A 16,496-nucleotide genomic window follows, 5' to 3' on the forward strand; every position below is an offset into this window, starting at 1 on the left:
TAATGAACGTGAGACCAGAGATCAACGTTTCAGCTTTTATTTCCAGGTATTTACATCAGGATCTGATGCACAACTAAGAAAATATCACATTTTGTTTGAATCCACCCATTTGTCATGTGATCAAAAGTATTGGAACAGATATACTTAAAACATATTTAAGTGAATAAGACTTAATATTTAGTTGCAAATCCTTTGCTTTCAATAACTGCAGCAAGTCTGTGACCCATTGACGTCACCAAACTTTTGCATTCTTCCTTTTTGATGCTTTCCCAGGCTTTCACTGCAGCCTCTTTCAGTTGTTGTTTGTTTTGTGGGGTTCCTCCCTTCAGTCTCCTCTTAAGCAGGTAAAATGCATGCTCTATAGGGTTTAAGTCTGGAGATTGACTTGGCCAGTCTAATACCTTCCATTTCTTGCCCCTGATGAACTCCTTTGTTGTTTTGGCAGTGTGTTTTGGGTCGTTATCTTGCTGCATGATGAAGGCTCTGCCAATCAGTTTGGTTGCATCTTTCCTTAAATTGGCAGACAAAATGTTTCTGTAGACTTCCGAGTTCATTTTGCTGCTGCCATCATGTGTTACATCCTCAATGAAGATTAATGAGCCCGTCCCAGAAGAAGCCATGCAAGCCCAAGCCATGACATTACCTCCACCGTGTTTCACAGATGAGCTTGTGTGTTTGGGATCATGAGCAGTTCCTTTCTTTCTCCAAACTTTAGCCTTTCCATCACTTTGGTAAAAGTTAATCTTTGTCTCATCAGTCCATAAAACTTTGTCCCAGAATTTTTGAGGTTCATCTCTGTACTTTTTGGCAAATTCCAGCCTGGCCTTCCTATTCTTCTTGCTAATGAGTGGTTTGCATCTTCTGGTGTAGCCCTTGTACTTTTGTTCATGAAGTCTTCTGCGAACAGTAGATAGTGATACCTTCACTCCTGCCATCTGGAGGTTGTTGCTGATCTCACTAACAGTTGTTTTAGGGTCTTTCTTTACAGCTCTCACAATGTTTCTGTCATCAACTGCTGATGTTTTCCTTGGTCTACCTGTTCGACGTCTGTTACTTAGTACACCAGTAGTTTTCTTCTTCTTCAGGACATTCCAAATGGTTGTACTGGCTATGGCCAATGTTTCTGCAATGGCTCTGATTGATTTTCCATCTTCTCTAAGACTCACAATTGCTTGTTTTTCACCCAAAGACAGCGCTCTGGTTTTCATGTTGTTTTCACCTCTGAATACAGTCTGCATAGACAAAACCTATCTTACCCAATCTGAACCTGAGTGTAGACATTCAGTGGTATTTATTGATTGAATAATGTATGTAATAGGACACACCTGGGCAACAAAACACACCTGTCAGTCACATGTTCCAATACTTTTGCTCACGTGACAAATGGGTGGGTTCGAACAAAAAGGTGATATTTTCTAATTTGTGCATCAGATCCTGATGTAAATACCTGGAAATAAAAGCTGAAACGTTGATCTCTGGTTTCACATTCATCGTTTGATGTCAAGCCCAAATGTTTTCAGTCTACAGCAAAAATAAAGGAATTGGCCTCACTGTTCCAATACTTTTGGAGGGCACTGTATATCACAGTGGCCTAGGCTATGTCACGGTCTGTAGCGATCTAGCTAATAGGCCATACATTGTGTATTTGGTCTCCATCTTGCAATTGAGTAATGAAACTTGAATGTGCACAATGCAGTAGGCTATCCAAGATTAGCCTATATATATATATTCTATTTAGTCCGTAGATGTAAAAGGAACAAAACGTTGGCTATTCTAAATGATCCGTCAGGCTAGATGTAGTATATTGATTTATTAAATGCAACTTGTTTTACATGCGGTACTGCCCTTGCATAAACCGCCGTAAATTCGGTTCCAGAAAAGCTGATTACCAGTCCATACATTGAACATTTAACCCCACTGTCCGTCAATATTACAGGAGAAAAAGTGGTGGACTTAATAAAATAGCATGTTCAATGTTATATTACATACTACATACTTATATAAAAATAAAAACATACTACGAACAGGTAATGCATATTTTGCTTATACAGTGTTTCCCACAGATTAGAAAGCTATATGTGGCGGGGGGGGGGGGGGGGGGGGGGGGAGGGGGTTGTTCCATGTCAGACGGGGGGGGGGGGGGGGGGGGGGGGGGGGGGGTCGAAATGATTCACAAAATCAACAACAACAAACAAATAATTTCTGTTCTGCATATGCAGGTAGCGACGCTGCATACAGGGTGCTAAATAACTATTTAACTGGTCGGCTCCATGACGCCGGGTAAGTAGCTAGCTCTTGAAACTTCTCACCAAAAGAACGAAGGGGAACCTTCGATTAAGACATGTCCGTCGGTACCTAGCGAAAAGTAGCCTCAACTTTCCTAGACCTTTAGCTACGGCACTAATGCTGAAGGCTCGCTGATGTAGCTGTCGGTCTCACTAGAACGGCGTATGCATCGTTGCTAACGTGTGCTGACGTAGTGACTGTTTGTGTATGTGAGAAAGACGCGTGCGTGAAAGAGACAGAGGGAGAGCAGGGAAAGGAAATGCAGCTGAACGAATACGCTGCGTGTTTTAACCTAAATGGTGTTAAAAAAATTGATTTTACAAAACGCAATATGTGGCGGCCGGTGTTGATTCTGTGGCGCACCGCCACAAATTAGTCTGTGTGGGAAACACTGGCTTATAGGCTACGCTTGTGATTGTAGCCTCGAAGTCACCATGGTTTTAATCATATTCGACATGATACAAAGTTTACATTTCAATTTGTAGTAGCAGTTTCCCTCAACAGAATGCTTTTTTATCAAAGGATGATGATGATGATTACGTAAGATGAAAAAGAGATATTAATGACTGCTGCTGCAGAAATGGATGCAGAGAATTATGTATGGTAGCTACTGGTAGTTCTCTCTCCATGTAATTTTATTTACAGGCTTTTTTTGTAATTGTCAGTTACACTGACATTGTGAGAATATTGAATATAAAAAAACATCTGCACATTCTGACAACTGGGCATGCTGTATACAGTGAGATGTTCATTTAATGGCAAGTGAATTTTGCATGTGGAACAGTGAAATGTAGCTAATGTAATCATGTATACAAACTGCACCTTGTGAAGAAAGTGCCAAAAACTGACCAAGAGATGGTGTCGGCCTACTTAGGGTAGAAGAATAAAGGCTAATCCCAATAAAAGATTTACTGGAACACCAGTTACGAGAGGATGCATGGTCACAGGTGATGTTAATTGTAGGAACAATAACCTATATGAATATTAATAGTTGAATTTTCTGAATTTCTATTTTGACCAAGAGATGGTGTACTTAGGGCAGAAGAATAAAGGCTGATCTTGTAAGGCTATCAACCTGCCCCCACCTCTCATATGGTAAAATATGGAGTTACTAGATGGAGTCTCAACTTGATGGCTCTCACATCTCATTGTGTAACTTACTGTAGCATTGCTAGTCATGTTGATAAGTAAGGGTCAAGATTCTGGTGTGATTGTAGTTGTTCTTAAGGAATTGTGAAGCATTGTTCTGTGGATTATTGATCTCCTGAGACGTTTTCCTCAGCTCTAGCTTGTCCCACTCCTTATTCCTCACTCTTGCTTTCTATCTCTGGTTTACAATAATCATGGTAGAGTAGGCATAAGAGTTAACCTTCATTGATATAATTCATTTGCAATATGATAAAAATTATTTAACCTTAATTTGACCATTCTTGCTCTGATTTAACCCAAAAGTCTAAATAGTCAAATAACTGTAATTCCATTGGTATAGGCATTATTTGGTTAATGTTAATACACTGTTCAGTTTCCCATCTTCCTTCAAACCATAGGGGAATTACTTTCGGTTGTTTGGCCAATATTGACCCCCTACAATGTTGAAATAGATTTGCTGAAACACCAGTTTCAGCAATGATGTAGGCTACATCATGTAAATTGTAGGAATCATATAAATTGTAGGAACAATAGCCGATAGAAATAGGCTAGGCTACTCATTGTGATTTCTATTTGTAGGCAATGAAGAAGACCAAATACAATTTCAAATATTTGTATTTATTTCAGTGCCCAAAAGCATTTGGTCAATTCTGAGTGCATGTCCACGGCATGTTACACTAGCGACGAAGGCCCAAGGGCTGAGAACGTTGCTAAAATAAATTACAGATTGTGACGGGAAACGGTAACGGTAACTTAGGTATTCACCAGGGAATTAAAGCACATCAAAACGCAATCTTAAAATCGTCTCCCAGCATATAACTAAGCAAAAAAAAAATAGTTTGAGATCACTCGACTGAACCAGGAAATGATATGCCGTGTCTGCCAAAGCTATCAGGCTCATAAAGTGGGAGGGGATCGATAGAAACGCAGAGTTTGGCATGGAAAACCTGCTAGCGAGCAGGTTAGTTTCAAGGAGTAAGTTACCATGGAAACTTACCAAAAGTTTTCGTTACCTCTCTTTCTGGAACGTAGAACTTGGAGTATGCCTCTTTTCAGGGTTAAACAACTCAAAGTTTTCACTAAACCCGCTACCTGGAATACCCCCCAGGACAGCGGCCCTCGAGGACCAGAATTGGCCACCCCTGCATTAGACCATTGAATGTTTATGATGTCCGTGTGTTTGTTTTTTACTGGGGACAACAACGCGATCTTGTCAGCCGAAGATAACATTTTGATACGGCTACTTGACCAAATGCAGTCTAGCTTAACCCACAATGTGTTTGACATTCTTTAGCCAAACATTTTTTTTTTGCTGAATGATTGAAGGGCTAGACAACAAACGCTCCAATGAAATAACCAAAGACTAACAACAAGGAAATAAATGACAGATGCCGAAGACCGTGCTTCTTCTCCGTGCAACAGGTGCTATCTAGCGATCATTACATGTCAGTAACAACTTTCTGTCTGTAGACTCATGGCTGTAGACCCAAAAATGGCTTGGTGCTTCTAGTGCTAAATGAGCTTGATTAAAAATCATACATTTGTTGATGCTCACTTCTAAATACTAGCAGGGTTTTTCCTGGGTCAAAATGGGTCTTCGGTGCTCCAAAAAAAATATGTATATATATATGTATATATATTCTTTTTTCTAATCAATGTATTTATTTCCAAATGTTTTGCACCCCCCCCCCCCCCCCACACACACATATTTTTGTTATAAAGTTATAAAGTATGTTCTAAATGGCATAAATGCTGCCAATTAATAATTTACGTAACGACTTATTATAAATGGTCAGTAGCCTAGCCTATTGATTAAGGTAGGCCACTCTGAAGCATGTACACTGCCTGCTTCATTTGATCTTGATAGGCTAAGCATTCTGTAGCAAATATTAACAATAAACCCACTTTTTATTAATTAAAACGACTTCAGCATAATAATGCACCTAAAATACAGACCTGAGAAAGGGCAGCAATCGCTATCAAATCAACAGACATGTGCAATTTAGCTAGCAGGGGAAGAATACAAACAACGAAAATCACCAGTTAACTTGATTTATTTGCAAGAACTATAGACTTATACAATAACGGGCTTAAGAACTGACAACATAAGTTATACAATTTACAGTTCTCAAGGATGCACACACGGAATCTCAACTGCGGTGTGAAGCGTGTGTCCGTGCTATTCTCCGACATGCACTCAAACAATCACTGCTTATAGGCTATACGGACTAAACCTTTGAACAGCCTGATTTCTAATACCGTGGCAGCAGAAATTTAGCCATAGAGGAAACACTGCACTATATGTTATCATTCCAGGTTAAGAATACCAATAGAGGCTGCGTTTGAAATCGTAAATCAAACTTTTGTCAGCATTTTGAGTGGAAATGTAATTTGCATTTGTAAGCTACAGGTGTACTATTCGTACAGGTGATTTGTGCTGGCCCTCGCAGCGGAACGATAGTTTAGTGGCCACTCTGTCCATTCGCGCACCTCACTGATGCGTATTGCATTTACATTTACATTTAGTCATTTAGCAGACGCTCTTATCCAGAGCGACTTACAGTAAGTACAGGGACATTCCCCCCGAGGCAAGTAGGGGTGAAGTGCCCTGTCCAAGGACACAATGTAATTTGGCACGGTGGGGAATCGATCCGGCAACCTTCTGATTACTAGCCCGACTCCCTCACCGCTCAGCCATCTGACTCCCTAGTATTGATCGAAGACAAGACAAGAAGACACGCTTTTCAACTGGATTATTATTGTTCAAAACAGAACGAGGGTTCGGCTGTAGCCTACTTGAAACATACTATTGAGAACATATTAGCTGACATGCATTGCACACGTGATGAACACAGGTTTTTTCTTTTCTTTATGGCCAACTTTTTTTGCCTTTGGCGCTCGGGATTTGTCATTGGCGCTCGGGAAAACTGCTTTGGGGCGCACCAACATTTTCTCTATGTAGGAAAAACCCTGACTAGGAGTGTAGTATAGAAAGAAGCACATTGAATAATAAAAAATAAAATGTCTCAATATGTTGCTTTTATAATTAATTTTTGCATGTGACCACTTATCTATACATTCAAAACATATGGCTGCACCAGAATTCAATACTGGCCTTGAAAAAAGACTTTCAGTGATCATAGGTAGGGACTTTAACCACCAGTAGTCTGTCATTGTACTGTATGTTACAAAACTGTTATAGTATGATACTCAGGGTTTTTTCTGCATTGAAAAATAAATGAATTTAAAAATCGCCATATTGCTGTAGTTCAGGCATCCCACAAGCCCACGGTGGTAGTTATACGCAGTTATCATAACGTCACAAAACCCGCACACGCTTACCTATAGTCAGGTTATTACTTTGTTACCTTCAGGGAGATGGCTAGCTACTTGAAACGCCACAGGCAAAGGCCAGGGTGATAACAGGGTAATTTTGTATGCCCTTTGACTGGTTAGCGCCTGCGATTCCCACACAGCGGAATTGCACACAGCCGGTCACATGACCCGCTAGCCTTTAGACAGGGACGTTGTTGCTGACACAATGATCACTCTGAACGTTATATTAGCCAGTTTTCCAGAAATACATTTCAAGCTTATTCAAGTTTTTGGGGGCATATTTTCAGTTTGCAGATGGTAGGCTACTGTTTGAATCGCGATTCCAGCTGACACTTCCAGTGACAACGTTGTTGGAATCAGCTTGTTTCAAAGATGGTTCTTAATTAATGAAATGCAATATGAGTAAATTATTAAAAATATCACTAGAAGGGAAAAACCTTTGGGGAATTTTAAGTCATAATATAGGTTAGGATCATTTTTACACAGGATTGCCCAACTTTTTCTTTTTGCAGCAACTGTTTCAACTTTGTGAGGCTGCAACATAGCCCATCACCATTACCTTGTACACTAAGGGAAATAAGAAGGGAACCCCGTTTCTTTCTATACTTCACTCTTAGTATTTTGAAGTGTGAATGAGCATCAACAAATGTATGATTTTTAATCTATGCAATCTTCATAAATACTAATTATGCATACTAAGTAATTAAGAAATATAGGTACAAAAACTGACCCATCTGCAACCGACACAAGCATACCTCACAATTTCCCCAGAAATTGTACCCTCTCTAGTTCTTCTTCTGCCATGTTAGTCTATGGCAGCCCATAGAATCAGTTACGGGAACGTTTTGAAATGTGTCAGTGGTTGGGGACAGTTGGGGAAGAGTGCCTCTTCTGACCACGTTTCATCCCAGTTTCTCAAGCAATCTATCGCCACCAATGGGGCAAAGTTAGAGGTGTGTTTACATACTTAACTTTTGAACCGTATGAATGTGCACTCTATGGCGTGAATTTCTGGTTATATAGTTTTCCACAGCACTTTGCAAGTTAAAGTAAGGTTAAAGACTGCAAGTCTAGATAAGCAAGTTCCAGACTCAAAAGTAGACTTTAGTTCAAACACAGTTTCTCATTAAATCAGTGGTAATAATCTGACCTTGTGGTACTTTCCTCGCCCTTTATAAGTGTCATCCAGCATCAGACAACTTAAGATATCCTGCAGCTTCATCTCTGAAAGGCTAGAAATCAAGAAGAGACACCATTACCAAGTCAGTACCATCTTGCAATGATGGGAGTTTTGTAGCCTAGATTAGAGTTTACCACCTGCACGGTTTCTAAATCGCTTTGGATGAAAGTGCTGAAAGAGTCAGAAAACCATAACCAAACATCTGTCAGGGTCACAGAATTACCAACCTGATGTTGTGATTGGCCAGCTCGGATATGTAGGCCGTCTCAGCAGGGGTTATGAAGAGGAGGCTGTTTCCTTGTGCCCCAATGCGAGCCGTCCTACCCACACGGTGCACATACTCTGCTGCTGTGGTAGGGGAGTACTGATGCGCATATGCATGCACACACACACACACAGAGTAGGTTAAGACAGTTAATAGAGGGGAAAGAAAAGGACAGTGAGATAAGAAGGGGAGGTGGAGTGCTCACTTGTACTATCCAGGTGACTTTGGGTAAGTCCAAACCTCGCGATGCCACATCCTGAACGGGAGAAACAGGAAATGCTGTTTTAACACAACAATTGATCAATGTGTTATAACGGACATGGCCAGAAATGCAGAAAGTGGCAGTTTTAGGCCTCATGATTTATTAGATGACCAAATCTGATGTTAATGGCCCTACGGACCTGTGTATTAAAATTGTCTGACTCACAGTACAGAGCAGTACGCCGTCCCTGCAGACTGAGAACTCCTGGAACACCTCAGTCCGCTCCTAAAAAGTAAACATTAGTACAATATTTACATGATTCACACTGACCATCCGAACAGTAGCGGTTTTTGGCACGGGCGAAACAGGCAGCTGCCCGGGGCGGCATGAAGAGGGGGGCGGCAATTTCCCAAGTGCATCAAATTAACCCTCCCACTGTCCTTGAGTTTCAAACACACTCCCAGCAGAGGGCACCAACCGCAGCAAGTCATGTCCGTGTGAAAAGTTGATGGTGAAAGGTTTTTTCAAAAAACATGGTATACATGTTTTACACTTATTTTTTATTATTAAAAGAAGACATGTAACAACTTTCACTTCCTATGATGCATTAACTAAAATGTGTCCTTTGGTGTGACACACTAAAAAGGACAAAAAAAAGTGTTCTCAGAATATCTTAAGATACAATTCAACTAATTGTAAACAGTTTAGTTAGGCTAAAAGAAAAGGTTTGACTTTATTATAAAGTTATGGGGGGTAAATTGTGTTATTCATGATTGACAATTGATTTAAATAAATACCATAATATGAAAACAAGTGTGTAACAATAAATATAAATCGCTCTCATGCAATTTGTATATTATTTACGACTTTTACTTTTTTCACACCATAGGACACTTATGGTGCAGTTCACTGAAAATAAAAACGGTGAAACAATTGACAATGTTAGTGACATTTTGACCTAACAAAAAATGGGTCTAGCAGGTATTGCTGGGGTAAGTGCAGGGAGAGGAAATAGGCAACATTAAGGAAAAAGGTGATATAAGGGGGACCTTACCCTCTGCTTCATGTTGCCATGGAGACGCAGGAAGTTCAGAGGGTGCAATTGATTGGTGGTTGGGTGGCACAATACGGAGGTGAAGAGAGAGAAGAGGAACTCTACCCCCTCACAGCTGGACACGAACACAATGAGCTTGTGGCCATTTTCAAACTGAGGACATACGTGAATGAGCACACATTGAAATGATCCAGTTTGCACAAGGAATTGTATCACTCAACAACATAATGTGATGGTATGTGTTGTACTTAAACATGACTGCATTGCATTAGGATTCCCAGTGTTTACCTTGCATCTTGCCAAGATGAAGGCCGCCAGGCAGACAAGTCTGAGTTTGCTGGGCACTACTACCACATACTGCTGGAGATTGTCTGGCACACTAAAGCTCATCGTTTGGCTCTGGGCGGCAACATCAAGGTAGGTGATTTCAGAGCTAGTCTTTGAGTTTTCAGACACATGGATACTGACAGGGTTTTTCATACACACCCCCGTCAACCGAGACAGGCCTGACACACACACAAATCTATTAGTGACAGGAAGAATTATGTGTATATATAATACACACACACATATTAAAGATACAATGGTGCCAGTCAAATAATGAGTACCATCTGTGAGAGTTGCAGACAGCATGACATTCTGTCTGGAGGGGGCAGTAGAGTTGAGGGAGTTTAAGATTACTGTAAGGTCCTTCTCAAAACCCAAGTCTAAAGTCCTGGGCGAGCAAACAAACACACCACCAAATCTTGAATTGGAACCACAAGCAGGTTATCTTGCAGTATTTCACCAGCACACAGAACTTTTATCTAAATCCGAGTTGTTCATAGAAATTAGTATCAGTTATAGATGAGGTTAGGTCAGATGTTGGTCATGTTGCTAGTAGAGGGTAAGAGGTCAGGGCCTACCTGTCTGCCTCGTCCAGGATAAGCCAGCGAGTAGCACTAAAGGCTATGCTGAGGGTGTTCTTGATATGATCCACCAGACGGCCTGGCGTGGAGATCAGAATGTTAATGCCCTTACGAAGCCTGTGAAGAAATACAAAGACTTAGGGTTACCTTTTCTAATAAACACACAAATATAGATGCTCCTGTTTAAATCACCTCTTGGTGTGACATTCACCATATGGCCAGAAGTATGTGCCTTAGTGTTTCCCACACATTGATTTATTTGTGGCGGCCCGCATGGGAAGAGCAACCAACCCTGATGTTAACATAGTTAGAATAGAAAAGTTAACATGTTAGTTTAAACACAAAGCTCACTGATTAATATAGCCAGAACTTTGTCCTTTGTCAAAGGTTGTCCTTTGATGATTAACATTACAAATGTGCTTACATCAGATTTGATCAAACAGCATTTTGCCGATAATGCAGCGAAGTACGGTACCATTTAGGTGGTGGGCCGAGGCCGCGTATCTGCTTTAGTTTTATTAATGACCTGTCCTCGTCGATGGAGGAGCTGGATTTTTTTTATTATCAACGTCGTTTTTTTCTTATAACATTTTTGTTTGTTGGCACATCCAATTCTTGCACATTTTTTCTGTAGCTTAGTTCAAAGTTAACAACTTTATCAGGCAATCGTCTCAACTACCTAAGTCTCTAACCAACCAGAACTTGTGTATGATCTTTTCAGCTAAAGTTCGTAACAGGATCAGCTTATAGTAAAAACAACCTAGGTGACCATGCGTAGCTAGCCTAGTACCTACAAGTCTCAGCACCACAATGGTAGCTCAGTGAGCTTTAATTAAATACTTGCTTTCTGTGTCACTGTGTCTTTAATGTAACTTATTTTCTTCATTTTTTTAATCAGTGGCAGTGATTTAAACTGTTGGGCCCTAACTGACCTGGAGACTTAGACCGAATCCCAATACTCCCCCTTACCCCTTCCCTTAGTTTTGCGCGTTCCCGTGAGAGCTAGTGGTGTCCCAATACTCTTTTGGAGCTAGGGGAAGGGCTAAGACTAAGGGGTATACACCCCTTAAAACCAAGTAAGATCGGGAGCTTACTTGAAACCTAGGGCTATGTGAATCCTGCACGACCGGCAACAATGGCGGCCAGATCATCCAGAGAGTCCAATAAATGTAATATTTTTGGCTTAATTAATTGATAAAAAAATTATGACAGTCTTGTTTTGTGTTATAAACAGTCCTGAACATATATATTTGCAACCATTTTCAAAATCGAAACGTTTCTAAAAATCGCTAGTTTGGTACTCTAATGCGACAGTGTTGAATTATTGCACAACAGTCCGCATTTTGAATTGCACAACAGTCCGCATTTCTCTGACTAGCATGTCTACAGTTTTAAGTAAACTCCATTAGCAGCGAATTTCGTTTAATATCAGTGCATAACACTACTTGCTTTGGAGATATTGATACGTGCTAGATGACGTACCTGTAACCAAGTGGCGTCCCATTTCCTAGGGCTATGTAGCCATTACCCTTTACTTTCGAGGGCCAAGGGCTAGGGGTAAATTAAGGGGAAGGGGGAGTATTGGGATTCGGCCATAGTTGGCTGTGCTAGAGTTTATTTAAATGTTGTCTCTCTGAAAAAACAGTATTTGTTGAGTGAATAAATAATTAATGATTAGTGAATGTATCTCATGTTATGACTTTACTTGATGAGGCACATTACTATTAACAAATGATTAAGTACCGTCTCAATCCATGGATGCCGCCATTGTGGTAAACATATGAATTAAGGTATTACCATTAGTTTACCCTGTTAACTGTGTGAACTAAAACCCTGAGTTAACTAACAGTCATAGTTTGCATGATTAACTAAAGTAGATAACTCACCTATCAGTTAATGTGTTAATGTTAATAGGAATTGATACATGATTCCAGATTTAATTAATAGTAAATCATATGTGACTCCCTATTACCAAATGATGTGTTCATGATCAGTGCATCATTACGTACTTTCTGAGTTATGTATTAACTGATGATGAATCATGCATTAGTTAATGCATTAATGAATGCTAATTAATGCACCCTTATTGTAAAGTGTTACCCAATGTTTCTTTAGAGAATACCTGAATTAACCATTTGTTTAACTTTTTTCTATACATTTGAAGTCCAGTTGACCACTGACAATATACCGGCTCACCAAAATGCACATGTGAATGTTTACTTACTACTTTACTCGCCTTGAATATCGGGGTATATGATTGGCGGATCGTATGAAGGTATCATGTATATGAGCTCTTATTGGATGCAGACCATAGTTGTCTGGAAAACATGACTGTGTCGATAAAGAAACAAAATGTTTGTTCCTTGAAAAATGTGGAAAAAAAATGGACATGCCAACAAATTAAATAAGGTTTATAAAAAAGTTTTAAAGCGATACAGAAAAATCCAGCTCCCCCATCGTCAGGGATCGTTCAAATGCACGATTTTGAGCTTCGGCCCACCACCTAATTACAATTCATAGCATTTTGAGCCCTTGCAGTCTCTTGCACTAAATCACTTACAAGGTGACGTCAAGTCTGAGGGTTTAGGGGGGACATTGGGATTGGGCCTTAATATAATAATTCTCTGCACAAATTTGTGCAAAACTGATTTGTTCAAGTTAAATATAATATGAATAGTTACCGTATTTTTCTGAAATAAGACACGGTTTAAAACCCGATTTTACATTTTTCTTGTGGTGGTGCGGTTTATATTTCGAAGAGGCTTATAGAAAGTTTTAAATAAAACAACAGTAGAAACACTTTTGTGAATGCTATTTAACCCGTTAAGGAGTAGCATTGCACATATGTGATCGTTCGAATGCCGGTCTCACAGTGTAATGTCGCATGTGCGTGGTTAATTCCCGGGCAATAGAAAACATACATTACGCACTTTCGTTTTTGAAGTGTGTTACACAATGGCATGCTGTACTGCCTATACTCGTGCATTGCTTGGTTCCCGTATCAAGTGCGGCATATATTCCAGTGTAGTTTATACTCAGATTTACAAACACAAAGCTCCCATTCTGGTGGGGTGCGGTGTAGAGAAAATGCGCCTTTTTTTATTTTTATGTACGGTAAATACATTTCAGCAAATATAACAAATGAGTCAAACTGTGACACAACGCAATGCGGCTGTCACGTAAAGCGGTGGTTCTCCACCAGATCATAGTCGTTTTCTTTTATTATGGTAGTAGGTGTGCATAGATGTGATTAAACACGGGATGGGGTTTGTGTGTGCACTCATCAGTTTAAAAATATTTAGCGTTGTCCTTCCCTGTTACTTTGTCTTTCGGGAATGTCGGAGCAAACCAGGGTGCAGGGCGGGGAAAGATTTTCTCTGTTTAATTTGCAGGGGGGAAGCGATCATTGGAGCAGGGGTGCTCATAGTGTTTTTAAAGAAGTATGTATGAACTGGTTTTAGTGCATTGTTCGATTACGACATGAATGTATGTTTGAAATGTGTCATGCCAGTTTGTTGTTAAATTGGGAAAACCGTGCAAAACTGTTAATTGATTTTGACGCATGTCCAATGGTATCGTCCAGGTGTTTATAAATATGTGCCGCACAGCTCAGTTGGGCAAGGTTGTTGGCGTGAGCAAGACGTAAGGGATGACCTGACATTAAATTAAAGACTATTCTTCAATGGAAGTACTGTTTTGCCATTGTCGGTCGCTTAAAGTCCGACCCAACCCAACCGCTCGGGCACACTCCTTTACACCAACGTAATGTTTAAAGTACATAAAGCTCAAAAAAACAATTTAGCCCTCAAATTAATGCAAACAGATTTTGCTCGCATTACTTGTTGAAGTCCCCATCTACACTCAAATCAAAACGATGGTAGGACCTAGGACCGACCACCACAACTATAATCTAATTCATTGGGAAACACTGTGGCCACTGGTGCCCAAGTTATTGGCAACAGCTTGTAAAACATATTTTGGAAATCATGGGTATTAAATGCTTCTCAGGGCCCAATTGTGAATTCCCGCCCAAATGTAAATGCTTATAAATCTGGATCAGAAGTAAGGAGATGTGTATCGTTAATATTGTTTGAAAGGGAACATTATGTAGTAGTTTTTGGAGATGTTCAATAAAAACAGGTAAATATCACAACTGACAAAGAACAAAAATATATTTTTCATTTTCAGCATCATGTACCTAAAAGTTGCACAAAATCATGTAAGAGGTCATCCACGTGTCCCCTAAAGTTTTTTGCAAGATATCTACATAACCTAAGTAAATTGGCCAATGAGTTCAAGGGTTCACATTGGCTCTATAACTATAAAGAACAGTGATAATATTATAAAAACCTGTATTACAGCATCATATAACGCACAATTATTTACAGAATAGACTCTAAACTAGCGCTAACACAACAATGACAACATGTGTCCTGTGTTCTGAACTTCCTTACGCCACCCCGTGGAGCGTGCATGCTTCTTAGAGCCTGTATGTCCCACCCAATAAAATGACATGTCTACAGACTGGATGCCCATAAAAAAATTGCAACCAATGCTCGTTAACAACCATTAACAGACAAGTTACATTTTTTTGAATGCGAACAGTTTTTGAGACAGTGCGAGCAAGAACTTGCGCATGTGTCCTAAAATTTTGAATTGATTATAGTTGTTATTTCCTGTTGAAAGACGAAAAGATCACAAGCCCACCAGTGTAGGCCTGTGTGTGTGAAAGGGGAAGGGTCCAGAAATGATTAGTCAACTGCGCGGGTCACGCGTCACTGATGTTACTCGCGGTCGTCAAGTCTAAAAGGTCTAAGCTTAGTCAAAAATGGCAAAACAAACCGTTGACGCACTTTTCGCAGCAAAGCCAGGTCTTCGACAACAACAATTTGCAGAGAAGAAGGAAAAATCAGGTGACGAGTCGTCCGTCCTTGGGGACTTCAAAATCCACCTCCAAGGAACGCAGGCCGTCGACTTCTTGTCTCTCCTGACTTCCTTTGACCTGACGCTGCTGAGCACACCGGCAACCCACAAGGCAGGCAAACAGCTAGACCTCGTCCTGACACGTAACTGTATCACTGACTTAACCTCTGAAACCCCACTGCACACTTCTGATCACTACTTGATCAAATTCTCTGTCTCTCTCCCTCCAACCCCTCCTACCTCCCCTCCCCTTGTAACTTTCCGCCGCAACCTCCGCTCCCTATCTCCCTCCCATTTCTCCTCTATTGTAACATCCTTCCTCCCTCCCATTGACGAGTTCTTGTCCCACCCCACTAACACTGCCACCGACTCCTTGTTAACCACTTTAACTGCATCACTTGACTCTCTCTGTCCCCTGTCAACCAGGCCTGCGCGATCTTCTCCCTCCTGCCCGTGGCTTACGGATGTTATTCATGAAGAACGGTCCACCCTTCGGGCAGCTGAGAGGAGATGGCGCAAGTCCAAAGACGGTCTGGACCTTGATAAGTATTACTCCCTCCTTAAATCTTTGTCTTCTCACATAACTGGTGCTAAAACCCTCTACTTTCTGAACAAAATTAACTCTGCTTCAAACCCCCACAAGCTTTTTTCTACCTTCTCCACCCTTCTTGACCCACCTCCCCCACCCCCTCCCTCCACCCTGACAGCACACGACTTCTCCTCCTTCTTTGAGAAAAAAGTCGCAGACATTAGCAGTCGGTTCCCTAAACCCACCTTTCCTACCCTCTCACCCTCCACGACTGACCCAACAAACTGTCTAAACTCTTTCTCTCCCCTGTCCGAGGCAGAGATCTCTGACCTCATTCTCTCTCATTGCCCCACCTCCTGTCGCCTTGATTCTATCCTCTCCCCTCTCTTTCAACCCATCTCCCCCTCCATCATAACTTTTCTTCTCTATGTCCTAAACTCCTCTCTTACCTCCTTTCCCTCTGCCTTCAAACAGGCCAGACTTACCCCTCTACTCAAAAAACCCTCCCTTAACCCTGCCGTCCTCCAGAACTACAGACCGGTATCACTGCTACCCTTCTTTTCAAAAACAATTGAACGTGCTGTATCTAACCAACTGTCTTACTTTCTCTCTCAGAACAACCTGCTTGACCCCAACCAATCGGGCTTCAAGACTGCCCACTCTA

The 16,496-nt window shown here is 40.9% G+C and overlaps 1 protein-coding gene across 2 annotated transcripts in view; it reads right to left on the reverse strand.

Moving 5' to 3' along the window:
• The window catches only part of ddx31 (DEAD (Asp-Glu-Ala-Asp) box polypeptide 31), a 68,127-nt gene that overhangs the window by 20,862 nt on the left and 30,769 nt on the right, over window positions 1-16,496 (reverse strand). For both annotated transcript variants that reach the window (XR_006956198.1, XM_047021332.1), the window contains exons 11-18: window positions 10,378-10,497; window positions 10,081-10,187; window positions 9,761-9,978; window positions 9,473-9,625; window positions 8,644-8,703; window positions 8,422-8,472; window positions 8,179-8,315; window positions 7,922-8,003 (exon numbers count right to left, since the gene is read on the reverse strand). Coding sequence is in view for 1 of the 2 variants with exons in the window: in XM_047021332.1 (XP_046877288.1) it covers window positions 7,922-8,003; window positions 8,179-8,315; window positions 8,422-8,472; window positions 8,644-8,703; window positions 9,473-9,625; window positions 9,761-9,978; window positions 10,081-10,187; window positions 10,378-10,497 (928 nt within the window). In the remaining variant the exon portion in view is untranslated. The remainder of the gene's footprint in view (window positions 1-7,921; window positions 8,004-8,178; window positions 8,316-8,421; window positions 8,473-8,643; window positions 8,704-9,472; window positions 9,626-9,760; window positions 9,979-10,080; window positions 10,188-10,377; window positions 10,498-16,496) is intronic.

This window comes from Hypomesus transpacificus, chromosome 6, assembly GCF_021917145.1.
Source record: "Hypomesus transpacificus isolate Combined female chromosome 6, fHypTra1, whole genome shotgun sequence".
Taxonomy (NCBI): Eukaryota; Metazoa; Chordata; class Actinopteri; order Osmeriformes; family Osmeridae; genus Hypomesus; species Hypomesus transpacificus.